At 38.7% G+C, this 25,142-nt stretch overlaps 1 protein-coding gene across 2 annotated transcripts in view; it reads left to right on the plus strand.

Annotated features, from left to right (window-relative positions):
• Positions 1 to 25,142, plus strand: part of ssbp4 (single stranded DNA binding protein 4) — a 133,657-nt gene that overhangs the window by 105,392 nt on the left and 3,123 nt on the right. Inside the window, exons 6-17 of one of the 2 annotated variants that reach the window (XM_047375147.1) lie at positions 13,637 to 13,720; positions 15,830 to 15,956; positions 16,665 to 16,732; positions 17,698 to 17,762; positions 19,720 to 19,765; positions 19,867 to 19,902; positions 20,003 to 20,057; positions 21,163 to 21,233; positions 21,340 to 21,418; positions 23,154 to 23,182; positions 23,278 to 23,379; positions 24,974 to 24,995. In XM_047375147.1, the coding sequence (XP_047231103.1) occupies positions 13,637 to 13,720; positions 15,830 to 15,956; positions 16,665 to 16,732; positions 17,698 to 17,762; positions 19,720 to 19,765; positions 19,867 to 19,902; positions 20,003 to 20,057; positions 21,163 to 21,233; positions 21,340 to 21,418; positions 23,154 to 23,182; positions 23,278 to 23,379; positions 24,974 to 24,995 (784 nt within the window). The remainder of the gene's footprint in view (positions 1 to 13,636; positions 13,721 to 15,829; positions 15,957 to 16,664; positions 16,733 to 17,697; positions 17,763 to 19,719; positions 19,766 to 19,866; positions 19,903 to 20,002; positions 20,058 to 21,162; positions 21,234 to 21,339; positions 21,419 to 23,153; positions 23,183 to 23,277; positions 23,380 to 24,973; positions 24,996 to 25,142) is intronic. The other variant, XM_047375148.1, reaches the window with a different exon arrangement.

Genomic DNA, 25,142 nt, shown 5'->3' on the forward strand with positions numbered 1-25,142 from the left:
AGAAACCTTTGTTTTGTTGAATGTCTTGTGTTTGCGGCTATATGAATGAAACGTATTTTAAAAGAGGCTACTGTTAAACTGCCTTAGATCCCACTGAAACCAAATATTTATATACACTTATGAAGAAATACATAACTTATTTTTCTTTCTGTCTGACATTAAATCAGACTAAATTTTCCCTGTTTCCAGTTTATTAGAATTACCAAAATCAGTTATATTTACTAATTGCCAGAATAGTGGGAGAGACCATTTTTATTGCTTTCTTCAAAGTCAAAAGTTTCCATCTGAACAGTTTGTGAAAATCCAAATAGTAATGCCATGGCTTTGTAAGCTTCTGATAGGTTAATTCACAACATTTGAGTTAAATAGAGTTACAAATATGAATGCTTTCCTGTGTGACATTATTGGAACATCAAGAAGAGAACTAAGGACCTTCATAAGTTTGATGAATCCCAACTGTGAAGTACAGGGGTAGCAGTATTATGCTGTTGGGCTGTTTGCATCATGAAGTTTAAAGATTATGCAGAAATATTGAAGCAACATCTTAATACATCAGCCAGGAAATTAATGCTTGGGCACAAATGGGTCCAAATTAATGAAAAAGTGTTTCAAATACAATAAAGCCAGTGTTTTAGAGTGGCCATTACAAAGCTCTGAACTCCGTCTCATAGAAAACACGTGGGCAGAGCTGAAGAGGTGTGCGTAAGCAAACCAACATTAAAAGCTGACTCGGTTACACCAGGTCAAGTCAAGCAGTTCAAAACTCAATTCTTCAAAGACTCAGGAAATTTGCGTAAACTTCTACAATTTAAGAAACTAATATAAAAAATTATATATCTGTGAGGAAAAGAAAGTTTGCATCTTTTTATACAGTGTATATAAACTGTTGTAGGTGTTTAGGTCAGGCAAGTCTTTTGTCACATTTTGCTTAGACACTTGTGCTGTCATGTACAGAAACTTTGTAAAAGAGCCCCTAAAGTCCAGGAAAAAAGCGTAGGCCTGGAAAATTGTTGTTTAAGACCAATTTAAGGAGATTGAAAAAAAGTCTGGCTTCTTAGAAGCAAATTATAAAGAAATGAGGGACAATTTCAAACTTTTGCACGAAATATATTCCACTTAAAGTTGACGATTTTTTTCCTGACCTGATTCTACCATCTCCAAGTGAGACATCCTAATTAGTTATCAAAACGATGTTCTCAAAGAATCTGTTAAGGCAGGGTTTGAAAACATTCAGCTACAAAAACCACAACAGTAGAACTCACTATGAATCAGAATCAGAATCAGAAAAGCTTTATTGCCAAGTACGTTTTTGGACATACAAGGAATTTGTTTTGGCGTAGTCGGTAGTATATATGATTATATACTAAAGAATAAATCACCAAGCTATTGACCACACATTTAGGAATTTACTTAAAATGAGATGTTTGATTTGCACATCTGAGAATAATGTGCTCTCAAACAGCATCATTAAGTGTAAAAGTCAAAGGTTTAAATCTCAGTATTTGGTTAAAGCCATTGTTGCTCCTCTACTAGTGGAGTCTTTGTTAAGATCCTGGATATTTCCTGAACTTTAAACTTCAGTGAATGGAAATATAACAGCGTTCAAACTCTTTCATCACTTGGCAAAATTGGCTGAATTTAAATGCCTTTTTATCTACCTCAGCTGAAAAAGCCATTGGAGTCAAAGTTTAAAAAAAAGCAAATGCTAGAGGATCTAGGATAAGAGCTTCCTGGCATTTCTTCTCACTTCTGCCTGAAATAAGAGTCAACAAGAAGGGTGACCATCCTTTACTCTTTTCATCAGTGCTTATCCTTGAGAAGTCGGAAACAAAAATTATACCTAATGATTTTCTGAATGAGTCCTAAAAATCAAAATACCATTTGTCCTGCTGAAGTTTTCCTCACTCATTGTTTGTTGTTGCTACTCTCAGTATCTCAGAACCCCTGCTACAGTCGCCGCAGTAAAACACTGTTTTGACTGTAGTCTCTGTCTCCCACTGTGCAGGTGTCATCTCTATCAGTACTGTGTGTCCGACGCGCTGGGGTTTATCAGTTTGGAGACAGGTGTAGGAAATCTCTCCGAACGTACACAGATACACACCTCCACATGAGCTGTTGAAACTTTAGGTGCTTAGAGTGCTCTGAAAGAAGATCACAGCTGGAGAATTGGAAGCTTTATTGCAATCTATATTTTCTTGTAACCTTAGCAAAATAATTGTCTTTTATAGAAATGGGATGGGTTAGGGTGTATTCCACTGACTCTGTGTGCATATACACTGTTCTCCAAAAGTATTGGGTCACACCATCAAATCAATGAATTCTGATGCACAGAGTCCTGACTTCAACCTTCTTGAACACATTTGGGTTAAATTAGAGCAGAGGCTACAATACTGGTTTTCTCATCTAACTATGAACACTCTCCTAAACCTTGTTCACAGAATAGATAAAGTTGCTATTGCTAGCAACGGTGGATCCATTAAAAAACTGGACGTTCTAGATCAATTGGTCACATTTTCTTCTGTCTTTATGTTCATTCTCTAGTTTGCTCGTTATAATAATGATCAAGGTTCAGTAAAGGCTTTACCATCTGTAAAAGGGCTCTGCTGTGTTAAAATGATGTAAAGTTAATCCCAGCATTATTCATAGCCCTGGAAAATATAGTTTTCAAGTAAACCCATACCCAACCAATGTCCCGACCTGAATCTGATTGAGAGTCTGTGTTGGGAGCTAAAGATTAGGGTGATGGCAAAGTGGCCTTTCAACTTCAAAGACTTGGAGCTCATCTCCAAAGATAAATTTTAAAATACCTGTGGAAACATGCAAATCGTTGGTCAGCAATTATGTGGAAGATCATCAACACTCTAAGCTAGATTCCTGAAAATAAAATGACCGTTTAGCATGAATGCATTCAAATGAGTGCCTTCATGAGAGGTGTGAACACGGGCACACCTCTTACTGTGTTTCTTAGCAGATTAAAAAATGTGGTTCTAAACATGGAAAAAAGAAGCCCATTTTGTATAACATCAACCCCTGTCATGTATATAAGGTAGGAGTGTTATTTATGATGCAACCTGTTTTCATTTAGTGCATTTGTGTTGGGATGAAGGTTGTAAAATTGATATTGTGCTTAAAAGTTGCTCAGAGTAAGTTTTCTCTTTTTTTCAGTGATGACATGCCTTATTTTATTTATTTTTTTACTGTTTGTATTGAATGATTGCCTGACAATCTCAAGCAAAAAGTTGAATTCACTATACACAGTGCCCTCTAGTTGTCAAAAAATTAATCAAAAATTGCTGTCAGATTGCTACCAATTAGCGGGTACAGTACTTTAAGCATTCTACATGCCAAAATTGCAAATCTTCTTCAGTGCAGACAAAGCATCTGCATACCATGACATTAGATTAAGTAATGTGGTTGAATCATTGGCCCAACATTTGTGCAGCACGTAGTGGCAAATACATTACTGTGCAAAAGTTTTGTCTGGTGTTAAAAAATGCTGTAAACAAAGAATGCTTTCAAAATTGAAAGTGTTAATCATTTATTTTCATCAATCAACAAAATGCAGTGAATGAACACTGATTACCCTTTGCCTTCAAAACAGCATCAATTCTTCTGGCTACACTTGCACATAGTTTTTGAAGGAACTCGTCTGGTAGGTTGTTCCAAACATCTTGGAGAACTAACCACAGATCTTCTGTGGATGTAGACTTTCTCACATCCTTCTGTCTCCTCATGTAATCCCAGACACACTCGATGATGTTGAGATGAGGGCTCTGTGGTAAGTCTTGTCCTTCTTTACACTGAAGATAGTTCTTAATGACTTTGGCTGTGTGTTCTGGTTCGCTCACTTAGCATTTTGTAAATTGATAAAAAATAAACAATCATCATTTGTATTTCAGAAAGCATTCTTTGTTTACAGCATTTTTTCACACCTGCCTAAAACATTTGCACAGTACTGTATGTATTCCCTGAGTTGTGACACTTATGTCACAGACGTTTGTGACTGTCCAAAATAATCTGTTGCAGCTTTGCATACTTGGAGCCAAAATTACTAATTACTTGAGACCCCTCACTACAGCAGGGGTTTCAAACTCTAGTCCTCAGAGGCCAGCAACTTTTAGATGAACATCTGCTTCAACACACTTAGATTAAATATTTAGGTCATTAGCAGGATACTACAAAAAATGATTGCATGCTGAGGAGTTGTACTGAAAAAGGAATGCATCTAAAAGTTGTAGGACATTGGCCCCTTGAGGGCGGGCATCTGAGTCACCTGTGCTACAGAATCAGAGTTGTTGAAAGGCAACATTATTTACCAAATCTACTTATCTTTGTATGCCACAAAAATGTATTGCAAATACGCAAGACTGTGATATGGGTACAGTGTTTTCTGTAAAGAGTTGGAGCTAACGGAGCTAATTGTAGGAATATTAAACAGCCTTACCCTTACTAAATAACTGATTATTTGGAGAAATCTCAGCTGCTGAACACAGAAAGGAGATTTAGGTTCTAATTTTCTGTAGGTTCTAGATATCTGTAATATGCACCCTGTGGAAGCAGGTTCTTCTGAAAAGGCATTGTGGAAATAAGGACAAGAGAACAACTTTGAGAGACTTTGCTGCTTTCTGTCCATCAATAATAAAAGTGCAGCTGAAATAATGGTACAGATGTAATTCCTAATATAAGGGAGTGGAGGTTTTATCAGCTGATGTTGTGCCTTATAAAATATTAATAGAATTAAGACTTAGGATGTTCAGTTGGTAGATCTTAAGTGCATCCAGTTTATGCAAGCACAAAAAATCAAAGTGATTTAAATTAGCTGGCAGAGACCAGATTGCTAACACGACATTATGATGTAAATATGCTCAATGACAAATGACGTCACCTAAAACTTTTAACTTTTTGGAAACTTCATCTGGTAAAAAAGTGATAAATGAACATCAACCAGTTAATTTAGGAGTTCTAACTTTAACTCAGATTTTTAAAAGAAATTGATTTAAGTTTTAGTCTGTCCAAACTCAGTTTATAACTAGTTCTTGCCTAGGGTGAATTAACAAAACTCTGGATTATTTTTCTTCTTATATCTTGCACTTGGAAGTGGATAGTCCTGTAAGTACACAAATACAAACAATGCAGGACTGTGTGCATAGAATCCTGTTTTTATTACCACAAAGTCTGTTTTGTACAGGCTGAATGCAGAGTTTGTATGTCACCATTGCCACATTTATTTAATGATGAACGCAAACACAACCTTCGAGGGATCAAAGACCCTCTGCATAAAACCTCTTGTTGTGTAAAGTAGTTTGAAAAACTTTATAAAGGAGAGTAAATGTGAATTCTGTGGTTTATCAGTGTTTGGAGGTATATTTGTTGTCCAGCTGCAGAATTGATTAATTAGATGACAGCGTGAATACTGCCTAACACCTCTGCAGAATAGTGCTTTTATAAATCATTTGGTGCCATCCTAACATGTTTAAAGTCTGTCACCATTGCATGTCTCTCCTCTGGGATAAAACTCCCTCCTCCTATACCGGCAGGATGGTGTATTCCTGTCTGGTATATACCATGAGCAAGCAGGAGACCTAAAGCTACCACCGCTGCTCTCTCTGGAATGTTAGCAAGGAATGACAATGAGAGTGCATCCAGTGTGTGTGTTCGCGCATGTGTGTGTGTGTGTGTGTGTGTGTGTGTGTGTGGTGCTGTTCCTCCTGGCTTTGTTTGTTGTGTTCAATGATGCAGGCGGCTTTGTGTTCTCTGTCTGCATGTTTGTGTGTGTGTTGGTGTTTGTGTGTTAGAGCAGTAGTTTGAAGACAGCTACACACTGCCCTCTAGTGCCCACTGCTTTAAAAAGAAAGGGAAAAAGACTGGTGTTCTTCCATCTATTCCTCCCTCTCTCTCTCTGTTAGTGGTCTATCAGGGGCAGCATTGTCGGTCTTCCTTAAGCCGAAATGGGTGGTGGGGAGGCGAGGGGGGCTTGTGTTGATGGGTTTGTGGTGCTGTGCCAAGCTGTTATCTCCTTAGCCGGGTAGAAAATGATTTTATTAATTGCTTCATTTAACGCTCCCCGTGTCCCCCTCCTTCTTTCCCTCTCTTACGCAAACACACAAATAACATCACACAAGGGGTCGCATGGTTACGCACACACCCACAGGAGAAAAGCTACTTTTATAAGTTGCCCCGCGTACACCTCTGTGATGGCTGAAATGCTCTCTCTCGGTGCGTCTCTGTGGGGACCTGTAAAGGGAACAGTGCGGCTGTAAAGGCCATATGCTGGCCCATTCAGATGTAATAGCAGGAAAACCTGGGGAGGCTCAGTCCAAGGAGCTGTGCTTCATTATGGCACATTATAGAGCCGAACAAGAGATCTGTGTATGTTCGGATTTGTTCGCATCAAAGAAAACCTGTAGAATCGAAGTTAAAGGGACAAAACATTTAAAGGAAACCTTCAAAACTTTTAAAGATAATATTCAGTGCGCTGTTTTTTTCTAATAGTAAAAATATTCTTTCATAAAGCACACCAATGAAACCAGATGCTAATCCTTCTTTGTGTGCAACTGGATGATATCACAGGAGGCCCAAGAATCAAGATGATCAGTTGGGATTTGTAAAGATTATGGTGGGCAAGGGACTCCTGGCAAATTCTACCAAAGGTTCTGAAGCATTTGAGTTGGAAGGCATTCAACCTTGTGTCTGATTTTTCAATGGATGCAGTCATGGATGGTGAAGCCAAAGCTAACAGTGACAAATATAGGCTTCTAAACTAGATAAATCTGTTTATATTACTGTTTAAACATCAGCTTTTTTGTTTCTGTGCATATTTGCCACTAATAAAATGAGTAAATAACATAATCTGCTCATATCACCTTAAATAGAGCTATATGTTTATCCAGCACAGTGGCACCACAAGCAGCCAGTTTAACTTTCTAAAACAATCTCAATTACTAACAGTAGAGTGATTTTTTTTCCCACCTTACCCTATAGTCTTTGTTGGTCCTCTTTAAAAAACCATATACTATCCAAATAAACACCACTGAAGGAGAAATTTAAAGACAAATATGCTAATAAAAAGAAAAAAGACAAGAGAAACATAAATGGCTGAACTCAAAAGAGCAATGATCAGTTACCTCATGTGATGTCAATAGAGGCACATGTACTTGGAGGCATTCTTTTAGGCGGGTAGAGATCTTGTCTTGATTGAACACTGATTTACAAAACAAATAAAATAAAAATAGTTGTTTTATGAGTGATGAACTATATCTAAAATGAGTTTTATCGATTTTACAGAAAAGCCTAGCTTGTAGCTTTAAATCTCCTGACATTAGGATTAGGTCAAGTTTGTTGCCAGCATCAAGGCGAGGCGTGCTGTGCTTATGTTTACTGTCAGTGATGAGTAAAGCCACTGCGACATCCTACTAAGTGACTAAAACTCAGCTGTGGGTGCTTGCCTATGTGCAGAGAAGAACCAGACTGCTGCAGCTGGGTCAGTGCAGTCAGCGGACCCCCGCGGGGGTGCCTTGTTAGACACACACACATCCAGACTGGCTTGGCAACAACAATAACCTCTGAGGTCAGTTGGAGCCAGCGCTGCATTAGCCTCAGTGTGAACCTGCTGAGAGACAGAGAGAGCCACTACAGCTGGTGTTAACCACCCAAAACACACACACAGACACACATGATCACAGAGAGTAGCAGAAAACACACTGGCTCTGATACAAATGTCAGAACTGTGCCAACACATCCAGAATACGCTGTATGTACAACTAAGTAAACATTTCCAAAGCGTTGAATAAATAATTGACAAGCCGCACATTGTGTGGCTTGTTAAGAAGTGGCTTTAGTGACGACTTGACTGCTCCTCAGATAAGTCTCTCTCGCAGCGAGGAGATGAACAGAATTAATGCATAAAGAAAGTTTTTTGAAGGATAGGAAGTCCCTCTCTTAGCAGCCGTGCATCCGATCCTAACGCTGGTGTCGCTTTAGGATAATGACGTCGCTTGTTTAAGGCTGTCAGTCAGTCAGGCACGTTTATTTTTTTCGCTGTAACGTCACCCACAGTTTCCCATTGCTCAGATCTCCCAGCCATGCTAGCAGGGCACTCCCTCTGGGTGGGAGGCTCAATCCACGGGCGGGCTGGGAATGTAAGAGCAGGGTGGTCACAACAAGCCAGAGTTATGTAGGTACGTCTGCAGTGGCCTCATTTTACACAAACAAAAGTAAAAGAACTGAGCTTGTCTGAAAATATCAACATGAGGTTACCAAATCAGTAACTGTTGTGTTTATGATGTGTTGGATGACACTTTCAACAGCCCTGAAGTTATGGCAAAAAAGTTATATATTTTAACCAACCTTTTAAGAAGCAAATCTTTATATGCCCCCAATAAACTCATTACAAACACAACATACAGCCTCAGAGGAGTGTAAAAAATCCATTTTATCCATCCATCTATCCATCCATTTATCCATCCATACATCCATCCATCCATTTATCCATCCATCCATCGATCCATCCATTCATCTATCCATCCATTTATCCATCCATACATCCATTCATCTATCAATTCACTCATCAATCCATTCATCCATCTATCCATCCATCTATCCATCCATTTATCCATCCATACATCCATCCATCCATTTATCCATCCATCCATCCATCCATCCATTCATCTATCCATCCATTTATCCATCCATACATCCATTCATCTATCAATTCACTCATCAATCCATCCATCCATTCATCCATCTATCCATCCATCCATCAATCCATCCATCTATCCATCCATCCATCCATCTATCCATCCATTTATCCATCCATCGATCCATCCATTCATCTATCCATCCATCCATCCATCCATTTATCCATCCATACATCCATATGTCATCCATACATCCATTCATCTAACCATCCATCCATCCATTCATTCATTCATTCATTCATTCATTCATCCATCCATCCATCCATCTGTCATCCGTCCATCCATTCATCTAACCATCCATCCATCCATCCATCCATCATCAATCCATCCATCCATCACCATCCATCCATCCATCATCCAACCTTTCATCCATCATCAATCCATCCATTCATCCATCCATCCATCATCCATCTGTCATCCATCCATCCATCATCATCCATCCATCCATCTATCCATTCATCTATCAATCCATTCATCCATCCATCCATTCATCCATCCATCCATCCATCCATCATTGATCAATCCATCCATCCATCAATCCATCCATCATTGATCAATCCATCCATCCATCCATCCATCCATCCATCATTGATCAATCCATCCATCAATCCATCCATCATTGATCAATCCATCCATCCATCCATCAATCCATCCATCATTGATCAATCCATCCATCCATCCATCGATCCATCCATCACTGATCAATCCATCCATCCATCCATCCATCCATCCATCCAGCATTGATCAATCCATCCATCCATCATTGATCAATCCATCCATCCATCCATCAATCCATCCATCATTGATCAATCCATTCATCCATCCATCCATCCATCTGTATATGTTTTTTGCTGGTACATTATTGAAAGCCTGACCCCTGTAGAAATATCTCCCATATATTAACTGTGAATATTTTTATTTATACTTCAACAACTGCCTACAAAAGGAGTGCAAACGAACGCCATACAGTGTATCTTCTAATCCTTCACTTTTTCATTATGCTTTTACATAAACTCATTATATAAAGCACATTCAGCATTAAGGAGAAAATTTTCCTGATGTTCCTTCAGGAAGAATCTTGTACCACCTATTGGTTGCACTTATTGTCAAGCTCACACCTGTAATGTTACCTTGTTGCAGGGAGAAAGTTCACACTGATCTATTGTACTGCATCACTTTGTGTAGCAGGTTTTATTTCTTAGTCTTACTATAAAAAGTACAGTCAGTCTCTAAATACAAAGTGGAAGCGATTTTACTTACAGCGATGTGTCTTCAATGCAGTGTTAAAGAATGAGTTGAGCCATTTTCTTCTATTTATTCCAACTGTGATGTTTGATCAGCATTGAAAATGTTGTACTTCTTCATAAAATTAAACTGACCCAAAGAAATAAGCTTTGTTTGGCACCTGATTCTGTATTTGAACGATTATCAAGCCTGCTTGAATCAAGTGTATCTGAAGGCGAAATTGGCAGAATTAATACCGTGTTACAACATGCACCGAGTTATCCTTCAGCCACATTACTATAAGCGACCACTGATTACAGCATTCCTCAAGCATTGATCTGACCTCATCCTGGCTAAAAATAATTCCTGTACATCAGAATTACTGTGGTCATTTGTAAATGTCAGTGACAAATCTTATTATGCACACTCCCTGTTGGGCTAATAGGTTAGATATGATAGTTGTGTGGTAATTATAGGCTACATATGTATACTGGACGTGCAGTGACTACGGGGGCTGAAACTAATTCACAACTATTGAGCTAATTTGCTGATGAATCATTCACATTCCTCCTGTATGCTGATTTTTTCCTGGTTCATTTGTCTTTAGCAGCCTTTTATATCTTAGATGTATCTTTAGGTGTTATACTGTATTATGTATTTAATCTGCTGCTTGTTTTGTTTTACTTTTACAAAATGCCAACAGGTTTGTTGGCATTTTGTCAGTCTTTTTGATTAAACCATGAAATTATAAAAAGTAACATGAATATTTTTATTAATGCGACTAATGTTTAGATGATATATTTTAGCATTTCATGCCACCTTTATGTTTAAATAATGAATTTATGTAGAAAGAATGAAACTTAGGTCTTGGCTTGCTCACGTGATACCAACTTTCCAGGGCTTAGTTTGATCTGTGGGGTTTTTGTGTGCTTTCTTAGATTCTGATGTTATGGTTTTGTGAATATGTTTAGTTTTGTTTCCTTGGTCAGTTTTATATTGTTCTCCTTTCACACCTTTGTTTAGTTTCTGATTGTGACACATGCTCAAGTGTTTAGGTGCTATTTTATTTACCTCATTAGATCTCGGGATGATAACACCTTAGTCAAACCGCGTTCCAGCTGCATGTCTAAAAAAGCTGTGGGATTTGTTGGACTTATTGACTATTCTGATAATGTATTCCTCTGGCGTTTACTGTAGCAGCATGTTCCCAAACAGAGGTTGTGCAGTATTATTATGCATGTGATTGATATAATGAGATACTTACAGGTAAAAGTGCACATAAGCAGTTTAATTCTGCAGCTACCTTTACAGTACTTTCATTTGCACTGCAGCCATGTTGGATGTTAAAGTTGGAGTTGATTAGAAATTCTTTCAAACCGACTGACAATTCCAACCTCAGGGTGTTGTGTAGTTGACATTTCTGAGTTTGGAGCTTTGAAATTCTGACCTGCAGCTACATTTCAAACATACTGTTACTTCCTTCTGTCAAGTCTCTCGTTCTCTGTTGTTTCCTTCTCAAATTGTTGTATGTTATGCCGCCTTTCTCTCCTCATGTATGGTTCACGTCTGCTTTATCACGTTTATTAATCATTAAAATTTGCCACCTGTCCACATAGCCTATTTTTGTCCTATAGTTGTTTTGTCCATAGCCTTGGAAATCAGAATCAGAATCAGCTTTATTGCCAAGTTCGTACATACAAACAAGGAATTTGACTCCGGTACACTTTGCTCTTTGGTTTTGTTTTTGCATCACAGAATAATTTTGTTTTTGCATTACAGAATAATGGAAAACAAAAGCACGCCTGCCAATTTTAGGGTTACATACAAATTATATGGTCTTTTAGAGGTTTGAAATTATTTAAATCTGATCTCAGGTGCACAGAACTACACAACAGACTCCACCATGCTATCATTTATTCAAGAACGATGAAGTGAAAATGAAAGAGTACAAAAGAAAATGTATGGAATGAAGGTAAAACCATGAATTTAAAATAGGTGCAATTTCTTGATTATGACCATATACTGTAAATGAGAGTCACATTTGATTAAGTTGGTAATCCTGAAAAAAGTCTTCTAAATGTTTGTAAATCTCAGTAACTGACTGGCCTTATTTATTCCTTACAATCTAAAGCATCACATTTTCTCTTTTTGATATTGTGTCTGTAAGTGTGTGATCATAATGGATTTTCTAACAAAACTGTCATTACATTGTTTATCTAGTTAAATCTCACTGTGATTTACACATTAATTTGAATTTATGCTTGAGAAAAAGTCCCAATCCTCCGCATCACATATATTAAGTATTTTAAGGTTTGGTCTTAAAAGTGACGATTTTTACAATGAGATGTTAAGTTGGCTCTAACCTACATATGAGCCAATCCAAAAAATGCAGCCTCGCTGAGCTCCTAACATTCTGATTGTTGATTAACTAACCGTTCATCTTGCTGTTCTATTAATTTGTGGAGCAATTGTGTCTCACTAGTCCGTTGGTTTGTTTTGCAGCTGACGTTTTGTCTCGACATTGTAGGACAAGCGAAGTTGTATTAAAGAGGGCTGCATTTGTCTCATAGGATATTCTGCTTCTGCATACGTTCTACTGAACAACCAAAGGTGCAGAAGTTTAATAGTCTTTGTTGTTTCAAGATTTCTGTTGATATCTTTGTGTAAATGACATCCTGAGCGTTCAATAGCTGTGGCCCTGCTATCATGGAGCCTTACAAAATTTAAAAAGCCTCTAAATAGCAATAAAAGGAAGTCTCAGCTCACTTTCACTGTATTGGGTTGCACATAAATATGTAATGGTTCAAAGTGGTTCTATGCGTTGAACCATACTTTTCAATGCAGAGAGAATCCATAGGGTTTTTGGAAACTCCCTGCACATATCTACAGTGCCTTGCAAAAGTATTCAGAGCTTCTGAGCCTTTTCACATTTTGTCATGTTAAAACCATAAACATCAATATATTTTATTGCGATTTAATGCAATAGGTATGGAAGTAAAATAGTCTCATTAGAATCAGACATTTTTTAGACATTGAATTCATAACACTGAATTTTTATCCTGTGCAATTATGTATGTGAATTGTTTTTTGTACTTAAAATTCACCTGCAAAAATTCACCTGCAGTATTCTTGCAGGTGAATTTTTACTGGCAAATTTTAAGTACAAAAAACAATTCACCTAAGGATGGGCAGATGAATGAACCTAAAAAACAGGGCAATACTGAAGAAGAAAACCTGTTAGAAAATGTAAATGAAAGGTCAAATCGGGTCAAAGTACATTCATGTGTTAAAATGGCCCATGCCTGAAATGAAACTCTGGGATTTGATAATTGCTGTTCACGGACGTTCCTAATACAGTCTGACTACACTTTTGATGTTTTGCAAAGAAGAAAGGGACGTCAGGGGCCAGATGTGTGAAGCTGGTAGACTTTCAGATGTAATCGCAGCAAAATGCGGTTCTACAAAGTACTGATTCAGAGACACTTGAATTCAAATGCACTCAACACTTTTGTGATGCTATTGTTTGTCGGGCTATCATTTGATCCCAATAAAATACATGAGAACTTGTGGTTGTAATGTGGCAAAACGTGCAAAAGTTCAAAGAGACTGAAAGCTTTTGCAAGCGACTCTATAAACAAATTTCTCCATAAGCTTGAAAACTACCTGCTGTATTCTTCTCACAATTTATTTTCATGTTTATTTATCATCTTCTCCAGGGTCCTCCAGGATCTCAGCCTTCCCCTCACACACAGCCCCCGCCTCACAACCCCAGCAATCCCATGATGGGACCCCATGGACAGGTAAGGGAACTTCCTTTTACTTTCCTCCCGGTTGTGTCTGTGAACACTCACTCATTTACTCATTCATTGTAACACTAAAGTACAAACAGCTACCGGGTCCCTTGGTGCCCGAGCAGCTGGGGACAGGCAGCATCCAGGATGGTGGACTGGATAAATAATTTAGCTCTGTTGGCCGTAAGGAGCGGAGGTGCATCTGGAGGGCCTCCGCTCTCCCTCAGCCTGGCACTCACAAACCCATAGTCCATCAATAGAGCATTAATATTGCAGCATGGCCTGACACTGTGCAGCTCTTCGTGTGCAAACCCACCAAAATGTGGGAGGAGGGTGGTGAAAACAGGAAGTGGTAGAGGGAAGAGTAGGAAAACAGTAGTAAGTCAGTCCATCGCCTTCAGCATTGAGTGTAATTACATAAGCTGGCCTCCGCTTGCCCCAAAAGCACACAATGGCACAGAAAACATATAGTTCCCCCTTAAACACAATCTCTGCTTATCTGCAGTTCAGTTGATCTGCAGTTGATGTTAACACATCTGTCTTCCATTCAAATATGCATGTTTCCCCAGGTTGGAGTTTGTTTACAGCTATTTCTTCTCATTTGACACTGAAAGATGGCCCCACTGGATGTGGGTATTTGTAGTTGCAGCAATGTACTCTCATAGGGACTACTAACAGTCTGTCTGTGATGGTTTACATTATTCACTAGTTCAGCAGCGCTGGCTCTGTATGCGTGTGCCTGCCGGCCTGTTCTTGTCCCCAGCTCTGCTGAAACGTCCAGGTTTGCGTCTGAAGTTGCTCCGACTATGCGTCCAGAATCACTGTAGCTCTGTTCTCTGGTTTACAGGAGATGGTAACAAAGGGTTTAGTACATTCTTTGTTGCCCTTACAAGTATACAGGAATATTTTCTCTGCCTGTATTGGTATAATCTCTCTTTTTCCTGTGCATCTTCTTATTCTCTGCTGCACTTCGCATTGTTCTGTTTACACTGTCTGATCCTCTACCTTTAATCTGATGGCTTTTACCAGCTGGGGTCTTACTTTGCAAGACATAAGGACAGGCTTCTCATTTTTAGGATACCTAACCAAACAAAAGCTCATCATTATCCAGCACAATAGCTCCCCCTGCTGGTTGGTAGAGAAAACACCTTAGGAGTGAGCAGCTCAGCTCAGCACAGGCTTTCTAATTGCTTCTGGCCCAAAATTACCCCTGGTTGGGCTGTAATGAGCATATATTTTTATCCTTTTTACATAAAAGAATTCAACAGATCTGCACAGAAAAGAGAAAGTGTAGTTAAGAGGCCTATTTGAAATAATTATTCAGGTCATAGTCAATTTAATTCTTGAATTGTATAAACAGATGATAAGTTAAAAAGTCAAACATTTATTTTTAAGTAAGAGCCCACAAAATATTAGTCCATTTTGAAATAGCAAGCCAGGAACAGGGTGAAAATGGACTTTGATTGCAACTGAACTCATGTTGAATTTTAAGGACTGAGCTGATAATGACCGCAGCACGCTGTGACATGTTAGGTGTGTGTTTTTTATTACAAGCTGTGATTTCTGTCATATTTGATCAGTTTTATAGATAAAGTCTCCCTCATAGTGTATTATGATATTAGTGTTATCATTTTTATTGGTTTCAAATATTTTATTAGCAATGTTTTACTCTTGGTCTGTTCTTATCTGACATAATTTTTACAAAACTGTGAAGACAAAAACATTTGAAATAGCTATTTTCCATATCAAATAAAGTTAAATAGATAAAATGAGATATTTCATTTTAACAAAAGCTACAATGTATTTATGGTTTACCTGAAAAAGTTGCTCAAAGTGTATTTTTTGTGATTAATTAGCCCATTTTCCTAATATAGTCAAATTTTATTCATTAATTTATATATTTTGTTCAATCTGGGACAAATATCACATTAATATCAAATTCACGGTGTAGTTTTTGATAAGTGTTTTTTGCTTTTGGAGTTTAATTTTAGAAAGACGATCTCAAGGAAAACATTTTTAAGATATTTGAAAACCTATCAGTCATGAAACATGTATGTTTAGTTATTGATTGTTCTGAAATAATGTATAAACAGTGTTCTTCCCCTGTCTATCCTGCAGCCATTCATGTCTCCACGGTACCCAGGTGGCCCCAGACCCTCCCTCCGAATGCCAAACCAGCCTCCTGGGAGCATCCCAGGTTCTCAGCCCCTCCTTCCAAACAGCCTAGACCCCACTAGACCTCAAGGTACTGTCTAGAATAATGGCGTTACAGCGCCCTCCACAGTTATTGGTGTACCTAGTAATGTGTCAGAAGCCTTAAAATAAATTGATCTTCAGCAGCAGTGGCATAATCTCACATTGTTGCTGCATTTCTCTAACACTGAGCCTCAGAGATTTTTTTTATCTCCCTTACCATCATCTTTAGTGTGCATGGTGGGAAAATAAACTTGGCTCTTTGTCCTGCCTTGTTTGTCACTGTTCCAGTTGTTTTGAAAGTTTTGAAATTGTTGCTTTGACTTTAGATTTGAGCAAGTTTACCCAAGTAACTATTTGTATGGTGCTTTTTCTTGACTTACTGAGAATCAACACATATCTGCCTTACTTGAATGGCATGTTCCCTTTCCTTTCTCATTTTTAGGAGTGCCTCAGAGAATTAAAAGCTCTTAGAAACTCAAAAAAAATTATAAATTAAGGCATTAATTACCATAAAGATTCAGATGCAGTTGTTTTATAGTAATTCAGCCTGCAGTGTTAAAAAGGTTGGATTTTCCCAATTTTTCAGATGAGATTATGCGACCTCAAATACAAGATGATCTTATTTTAACCATCTTTACCAGAAGCTGCAATAAATGCTTATGTGTTGTTGTTTTTTTGCTTTAGAGAAAAATCTTTATGTAGTTATTGTGACTCTAAACTTTGCTCCTATTCCAACATCCTCTGTGTACCACAACAGGACATCCAAACATGGGAGGTCCAATGAGAATGAATCCCCCACGAGGAATGGGAGGCATGGGCCCACAGGTAATTTATAACACACCTAATGGACATTATAGTTGTTAAGGACCAACACAAATGTTGCCAAAAGAAGTGACAACATGGGAGAATGGGCTCCAATAAAGCCCATTCTCTGTCCAGCTGCTCTGCAGTATCATTTTTGTGCTCAGGCTGTCAGTTTACAAGCCGAGCCAACATTTGGCTGCCGTTTACTGAGTATCTCTATAAAAACGGTGATTATTTTAAAGCAACAACCAATAACCAATGGGCTTATTTGGCTGGACCACCCTCATAAGTTTACCTTTAAACATCAGAAGAGCCATGATGACTACCTTGGCTCTGACCAGAGGGTACACCCTGCGAACACCAGTTATACATGATAAATGTAGCTGGTTAACTCAAATGCACTGGTATGAGCCAAAACTGAAGCAAAGGTTGATACTTGTCTGTTATGACTTTGATTCCACTGAATGGGCTGTTTTTTTAACACGTCAGATGCTCAAAGAACAGTTTCCTTTTGAATTTTCCTTGCCATAAAGACTCTTTTCTCTGCACCCTGCCACCGCACATTTTAAAACATTATCTCAGACAAAGACACACACACACTGTGCTCTTCAGCCCCACCGTGTGCCACCATGTCTCTCTGACTTTGGCAGCGAGCACAGCAGCAGCTGGTGTGGCATCTGCTCGACAAGTGTAATCGTCTGCTGAACAAAACTCTTCCTTTGGTGGAGCAGATCTGTGGCCTGAACTATTTCCTCACACACGTATAAACATGTATTGGCAGCCAAATGTCTCCACAGGGCAGCCATAAAAACATACATGCAGATACAGAGCGGGGTGTGCAGACACACTGAAATACACACACAGGACATAATTAGACCCTTGTTAGGAGGAGACATGATCTTCACTGACCTTCATCAGGATTCAAAAACTTTCTAAGGAGCAGGTGTGGGACTCTGTCCTGACTGTGTGCATGTTTCTTTGTGTAGAACTACGGCGGAGGGATGAGGCCTCCTCCAAACTCCATGGGACCGGGGATGCCAGGGATGAACATGTTAGTAGGCTGAAGAATCAGCTTTTTTTTTTCCTCAAAACAAATTTTTTAATACATTTTGTAGTTCAGCTATCTGTGTACCTGTGTTTAAACATTTAAACTAACGTGGTTAATCTCTGCAATAGAAAATAATGTTGTGGTTTACTTACATTTAGGTGCAACGTTATTCATATCCCTGGCAAATTTAGATTTAAATTTATTTTCATTCAACCAACATGTTTGTTTCCATTTGGAAATGAGACAATTTAACATTGCAAATGGAGTATCAAAAAACTATTTATTGATTTTTATTTCCATTTTACTAACCCTGACATGTTGAAAGTTATTTATACCCTTTTCAATAATCAATGAAAAATCTTTATCGGCCTTTCGGCAATCAACTACGTTTTTTGATTGCTAATCAGCTTTTTGCATCTTTCTAATTGTATTTTGATAATTTATCTTTGGTGATGAGCTCTCCAAAACATTAATATTACTTCTCCTCAAAAGATACTTTTTGATAAAAAAAATAATTTAAACCTAAATCTACTAATGTTATTAATCATTTTGTGCTTAATTGTTTGTGCTTTATTTGTATTGCTCTTTAAAAAAAAATAGTTCAATGTGGATTTGCAGAGATATAACCCCAACAAACTGCAGTTGAGATACCACTTGGCAACGACAAAAAGATCAGCAGTCAGGACTATGAGGAGGTGTTGCTAAAATATTCAGAAGATTATAAAAACAGGACTGAAACTATTATGCTTGGTACCTACATTACTCCTAGAGCAGGAACCAGAACAATCTGAGAATTTGTTTTGTTTGCTGGGGCCCTTCAACTCTCCCTTCTTATCTGTGATGTCCTATTCACAGCCATATGTCTGTTATGGTGTTTGATTTCATGACTGAGAAGCAACTAATGAATTTTATTTTATTTATTTATTTTATTTGCTAATCAAACTGAGACCAGAACACAAGAAGTCTGCAAAATATTTTTTGGTGGAAAAAGGAGAAAGAGTAGCCTTTGAACAGGGGGATGTTTGTCTGTGTATGTCCACAAAAATAACCCAAAAGGCTAATTAGCATTTAAATACTTTCAACTTTTTTTGGGTTTGGCCTTGTTGGGATGGACTTGACCTAATTATTCATCTGTATTACAGGCAATAAACTGGATTTTCTTTTCAATAAACGCAGAGCTACAAAATGTTTTCTGCATATCAGGAACATTTGAGGATTTACATGAAAGTATAAATCCTGTGTCATCAGTATAAATGTTAAGATAAATATGATAACTACAGATGATTCATAGATTGCATAAATAGGGGGAAATAACTTTGGATGTAGAATTGAGCCTTGAGGATTACCATAGTTAATGTGTGCAAATAAAGACTTTATTTCTGATTTACACATCTCACATTGTTGAAAAGATTTTAAAAGTCAATTAAAGCTTAGCTGAAGTTGCCCGACTACCAGTTGTGACCGTGCTTGGATGCAAACATACTGTAAACTCTTTTAAATGAAAGAAAGGTGTAAAGAAGGAAAAACATACGTTGACTGTTATCAACTTTTTTCTTGAAAGTTGTTGCAAACAAAACCAGGATTGCTATAAAAATGTTAGATGGTAAACAAACAGTTTTTGAGACAAAAAAATTCCAGTGGTTCCTTAACAGAAAAAATAAACATTTTCTGACTAATTATGTCGATCTGTCGTGACTCGAGAACACAATTATCTCCAGAGCATAAGAGACCTTCACTTTTCTGGAATTAAACCCTAGAAAAAATGTTTTAGTCTAAGTTGGGGTTTATAATACTCATGTGTTAGTCACTTATAATCTATTATTGATCAGGATTTATTCTGTTAGTACTCTTTTGTTTCCTATTGTTAAGTATCACTCCATGAAGCAGCAGCTCCTGAGATCTGTGAATCACAAACATTAATCCCATTCTGTAATTTTACCTCTCTTACTGGTATTCTCAGGGGTCCTGGTGGAAGAGGTCCGTGGCCAAACCCCAACAATAATTCAGTGAGTCACTCTCTCTCAACTCTTCTCTCTGCCAGGACTGGTTGTCTGTACAAGAACTGAGTTTGATTTTTTCTCTCTCATTATGTCTGTTCTCTTCACAGATAGCCTATTCATCCTCATCTCCAGGAAACTATGTGGTAGGTGCCCCATCATGTGCTCATTTGTGACCACAGACCATAATTTACTCGTTGCACCGTGGTGTCTGACTGGCGCTCACCACTCATCCTTCCTCTTTAGGGCCCCCCTGGGGGAGGTGGACCTCCAGGAACTCCAATCATGCCCAGTCCTGGAGGTGAGTAACTTATTTTTTATCCAAAAAAACTAAACTTGTTTAGATCCGTCTGAACTTGATCTCTGACAGCAACTTGTCTCTCCTTGAGAAATATGGAAACTTCAGCCTCAAAATATTTAAGGAAAAAGTTTAAATAAATACTGAATAAAGTGATGTATACATACAATTTTGGTTGTTTTTGTGCTCTTTTTTTCCTCCTTTAAAACACTGAAATTCCAGAATTGTTTGCTGTATTTTATATTAGCTCAGCCAAGTGTGTTTAAGGAAGCAAAGGCATGTAGATCTGCAATCCACTGACTGGTCCTCCCAGCTTTAGCCTACCAATAAAGTGCCTCTGTGGAGGACTGGATAAGAAGAAAACACTGATACAGTGTAACTGCTCTGTTCCTGTTGGCCTGTGTAGAGCTTCTTTTTATGTCCTCCATTCATTATTTATATACATTCATCTATTGTGATATGTTGCGGGGCAACCTTTTCACAGCAACGCTCACACGCACACCGGGAGGGAAAGCATATTTCCTCTGCAGTCACACAAACCTCCCTCAGTGAGGCACGCCTCACATGTCCTCCCCCCTTCCACAAGTGGCATTCAGAGCCAGCATTTCACCACCACTTTATGCATGCTGGATCAATTTGTCTCTTGTTTCTTTTTCTCTGCTATATACTACCTGCAGTGTCAGAGCAAGGTCACCTTATCCCTTTGAATCGTTCCAGCATACACACAAGGAGTCACACAGCACGCACTGAGCATTGCTTAGTTTCCAGGGTATCCATATCTAATTTCCTCATAACGGGAAGAAGGAACAATGGTTCAGTTGCCCTTCTTTAAACTTCTCCTACACATCATCCCTGACCTGTCTGCTGTGTTCATTGGTCCTCAAGATGCTGTTTGTTCACTAATGGTCTCTAACCGCTAGGTCTATATTGAGCAGCTGGATTTATACTGAGCTTAAATTATTCACAGGTAGACTCTATTTACCTATGAGGTGACTTCTGAAGGTATACATCACACTGGAAGTACTATGTTGGCTTAATACAGAGATCTTGCAGCACAATAGCTGTAGTATCTTCTGCACTCTAAGATTCACCTGATTTCCTTCGACAGATTCCACAAATTCAAGCGAAAACATCTACACAATGATGAACCCTATTGGTCCAGGTGGAAACAGACCGAGTGTAAGGATCGACTCCGCTTATATACAAGTTATTTTGCCATGTTAAAAAGAAATTTAAAAAAATAATAATTTTCTTAACTATTCTTTGAAAAAATGTTTGTTTTTAGTTTCCAATGGGACCAGGTCCGGATGGACCCATGGGTGGAATGGGAGCTATGGAGCAGCATCATATGAATGGATCACTTGGTGAGTCAGATACCACAAGTACATTCATGCTGAAACATTGTTCTTTCTTTGTTCAGAGGCTTTTAGGAGTAGTACGTTGCCCTCTCATGGCAGATTCAAGAAGTGTTTTTAACAGTGTTTATTATTATTGATCAAAGTTTAAACCCATTAGAGGGGGATGAGCAGGCTTATTGATCTTGTGGATGTGATGTGATTAGTGAAGCCAGAAAAAGTTCTTGTTTGTCTGTATTAGTAACAAACAGCTTAATTAAAACCCATTACTTATAAGGGAAAATACACTACTCAAAAAATTTACGGAAAACATTTTATTCATTGTACAATATCAAGTCAGTTAAACTTCTTGAATATTGATCTGATCAGTTTAGTAGTAGAGGGTGTTTTTCAGTGTCAGCTGTTTTGGTTTTAGTGAAATTAACAACAGGTGCCCTAAAGGGGCAACAATGAGACGACCCCAAAAAGAGGGATGGTTTTGCAGGTGGAGGCTACAGACATGTTCCCCTTTCTTATTTGTTTGACTGCTTTTCAATAGCTTTGCATTAGACCAGGGTCAGTGTGACTACTGGTAGCATAAAGCGATACCTAGACCCTACAGAGGTTGCTTAGACAGTCCAACTCCACCAGGATGGCATCAATAAGTGTCATTGCCTGAAGGCACAGTCTCAAGAGCATGGAGGACATTCCAGGAGACAGGCATTTAGTATAGGAGAGCTAGACAGGGCCATCGGAGGTCTTTAACCTATCAGCAGGTATCTGCTCCTTTGTGCAAGGAGGAACAAGATGAGTACTGCCATAGGCCTAGAAAGTGACCTTGAGCAGGCCACTGGGGTAAATGTCTCTAACCAAACCATTAGAAACAGACTTCGTGAGGGTGGGCTGAGGGCCACAGCTAGAGCAGGTTCACTCTGAGCTCATGTGAAAGATATGAAAGGGTCTGAGGAAGCTGCAGTGAATGTTATGCTGTCGGCAGCATTGTTCAGCATGATCATTTTGATAGTGGAGGCTTATCCATGGAGGGACGCACAGGGCTGTACAAGATAAACAATTGCACTCTGACTGCCATTTGGTATCGGGTTTAATCCTGAGACCCATTGTTAGGCCCTTCACTGGTGCAGTGGGTCCTGGATTCCTTCTGGTGTATGATAATGCTCCACCTCAAGAGTATGTAAGCAGTTCCTGGAGAATAAAGGAATTGATACCATTGACTGGTCTCCATGCTTCCCTGACTTAAATCCAATACAACATCTCTGGAACATAATTTTTAGGTCAACATAATGCTACCAGGTTGCACCTTAGACTGTCCAGGAGCTCAGTGATCCTCTGGTCAGGATCTAGGAGGAGATTCGCCATGACACCATATCTCAACTCATAAGGAGCATACCCCGATGTTGTCAGACATGTATACAAGCACGTGAGGGCCATACAAACTACTGACGACTATTTTGAGTTGCTGCAATGACATTTCAACAAATCAGACTAGACTGCCACATCAGTTTTTTTTGGTTACATTTCTCAGTGACTTGGAATTGAGCCTTCTGTGTGTTGATCAAGTTCATCAAATGATTTGGTGCTCTTTTGTCCCAAACACATTACCCATTCCATATCAGTATGGATATCCAGCATGTTTTTTTCCAATTGAGATCTGATTTATTACTTTAATGTTTTTTAGCAATGTACTGACTTTAAGTTTATCTGGATATCTTGTTAATGCTTTTAATTTCTCTACCTCTGATCACAGGCTCAGGTGACATGGATGGGTTGCCAAAGGTAAGACTTTTTGACTTGTTACACAGTTGCTGATTTCTCTTCCACATGTATCTTTACATATTGGCTCTTGTTGATTTCCTCCACCTGGGTTGTAGAATTCGCCTAACAATATGGCGGGCATGAACAATCCCCCCGGCACTCCGCGGGATGACGGCGAGATGGCAGGCAACTTTTTAAACCCATTCCAAAGTGAAAGTGTGAGTAGCATGTAACACAACACACATTCCCCTATGTACTAAATGGCTCACCTCTGCTGTCACACCTACTTCCTGGTAAAAAAAAAAAAAAGCTAAATCTACACTGCTGTTCAGCATGCCAGCTTTTCAATATGACCTGTGATTAGCGTCTTTTGCTCTATCTAACCCTGCTTTAAAGTTCTCCTTAGCTTTGATCTGCCGGGTATGTTCCTTGGTCTTCATGATGCTGTTTGTTCACTAATGTTCTCTAACAAATCTCTTAGGCCTTTACAGAACAGGTTGGAATACAAAAGCACGTCACACTTTTGAGATTTGTAATCATAAAAAGAAATAATTGGAAATCATTCACTGTCCGTCAAACAAAATCCCAATAATGGTTTGGGGTTATAACTTAAAACAACGTGAAGTTTAAGGGGGGTTAATGCTGTTGCAAGTCAATGTAAGCAAAAACAGGCCTTGATTACTCTGTCTTGTTTTCAATGGTGTTTTTAGATATGGGCTGTGGTGAGCACAGCTCACCAAAACGTTAGCTTGATAAACCATATTCTGCTAAGTAAAATAATAGCTTAGCTAACGTTAATCAGATTAAAAAATTTGCGGAAACTATCCCTGACTGCTTGACTGCTAAGACAACTTTGTTGTCACCTTCTATAGCTTGAAGAACACTTCATAACTGGAGTTCAATACTGCCATTAGCTTGCTGCTGCTGCGTCGCAAAATGACGTGTTGTCACATGTACACTTAAGCCAGTTGCTTTCATAATGAACTCTTCGAGACATACCCACAACAGAAAGGAACAAACTTGTGAATTTTGTCAGCAGACTTGAAGTTAGTGAAACCTAATTTAGAGAAGGCTACGTTAGCAAAAACGTTAATCTGCTAAACAAAAAATGAGTCCCACTATTAGCTGTTAGCGGATTAACAGAACCATGGCCACCACTGGCTGTGGGCCATGTGGGCAGTTGCCCAGAACAGCCTTAGAAAAGGGGTGAATGAGCATCACATAAAATAAAAAATACTATCTACCAGTTGCACCCTGAACAAATGTTCTATTGCTTTTCAGCATGTGCAGTCAATCGGGAGTTGGAACTCCATGCTCGATGCTTACAACAGCAAGACTAGGTTATGTGCTTTGTGCAGAATTGCACTGCATTTTGTCCTGTCCCAGAATTGCAGACTATTTCCTGCATTTTGATTCATTGGGGATAGGCAGAAGGAGGGGCTCACCCAGGACACCATAAATGCAAGAAACGCCACTGCTTGTTTTAGCCTATTCGGAAACATGCATGTAGAAAACCACAGTATGCTTTCTCTTACAGTTGCAAAATTAAATTATACTGTGGTTGTGTGAAGCTGGTCTATCAGTAAAAACTAAAATTCTGCAACATCTTCTCCTTGAGCTCATCTCTTGTCTGCTTTCTACCACCTAAAATAAATAACAGACAATTATCTGCTGTATGCTATGTTTGCTGCAAGCTTCTACTGAACAAGGCATTTGCCCTAGTGGTACTGCTTTCATCTAAAACTGGGTGACATAACAATATTAATCCAGCATTGGCTTATCTTGTCTCTCCTCTCTTTTCTCTCTTTGCAGTATTCACCCAACATGACGATGAGTGTGTGATTTTTTTTTTTTTAATCTTTCATTTTACCTCTTCATCTCCCTTTATCTGAATCCCTTCCTCCCCGACTACTCTGGTGCATCTTGCATTACCTCTAACTACCTTCCCTTCCTCCTTGTCCTCCTCTACATGGATGGTGTG

This window comes from Girardinichthys multiradiatus, chromosome 9 (genome assembly GCF_021462225.1).
Source record: "Girardinichthys multiradiatus isolate DD_20200921_A chromosome 9, DD_fGirMul_XY1, whole genome shotgun sequence".
NCBI classification, from domain to species: Eukaryota; Metazoa; Chordata; class Actinopteri; order Cyprinodontiformes; family Goodeidae; genus Girardinichthys; species Girardinichthys multiradiatus.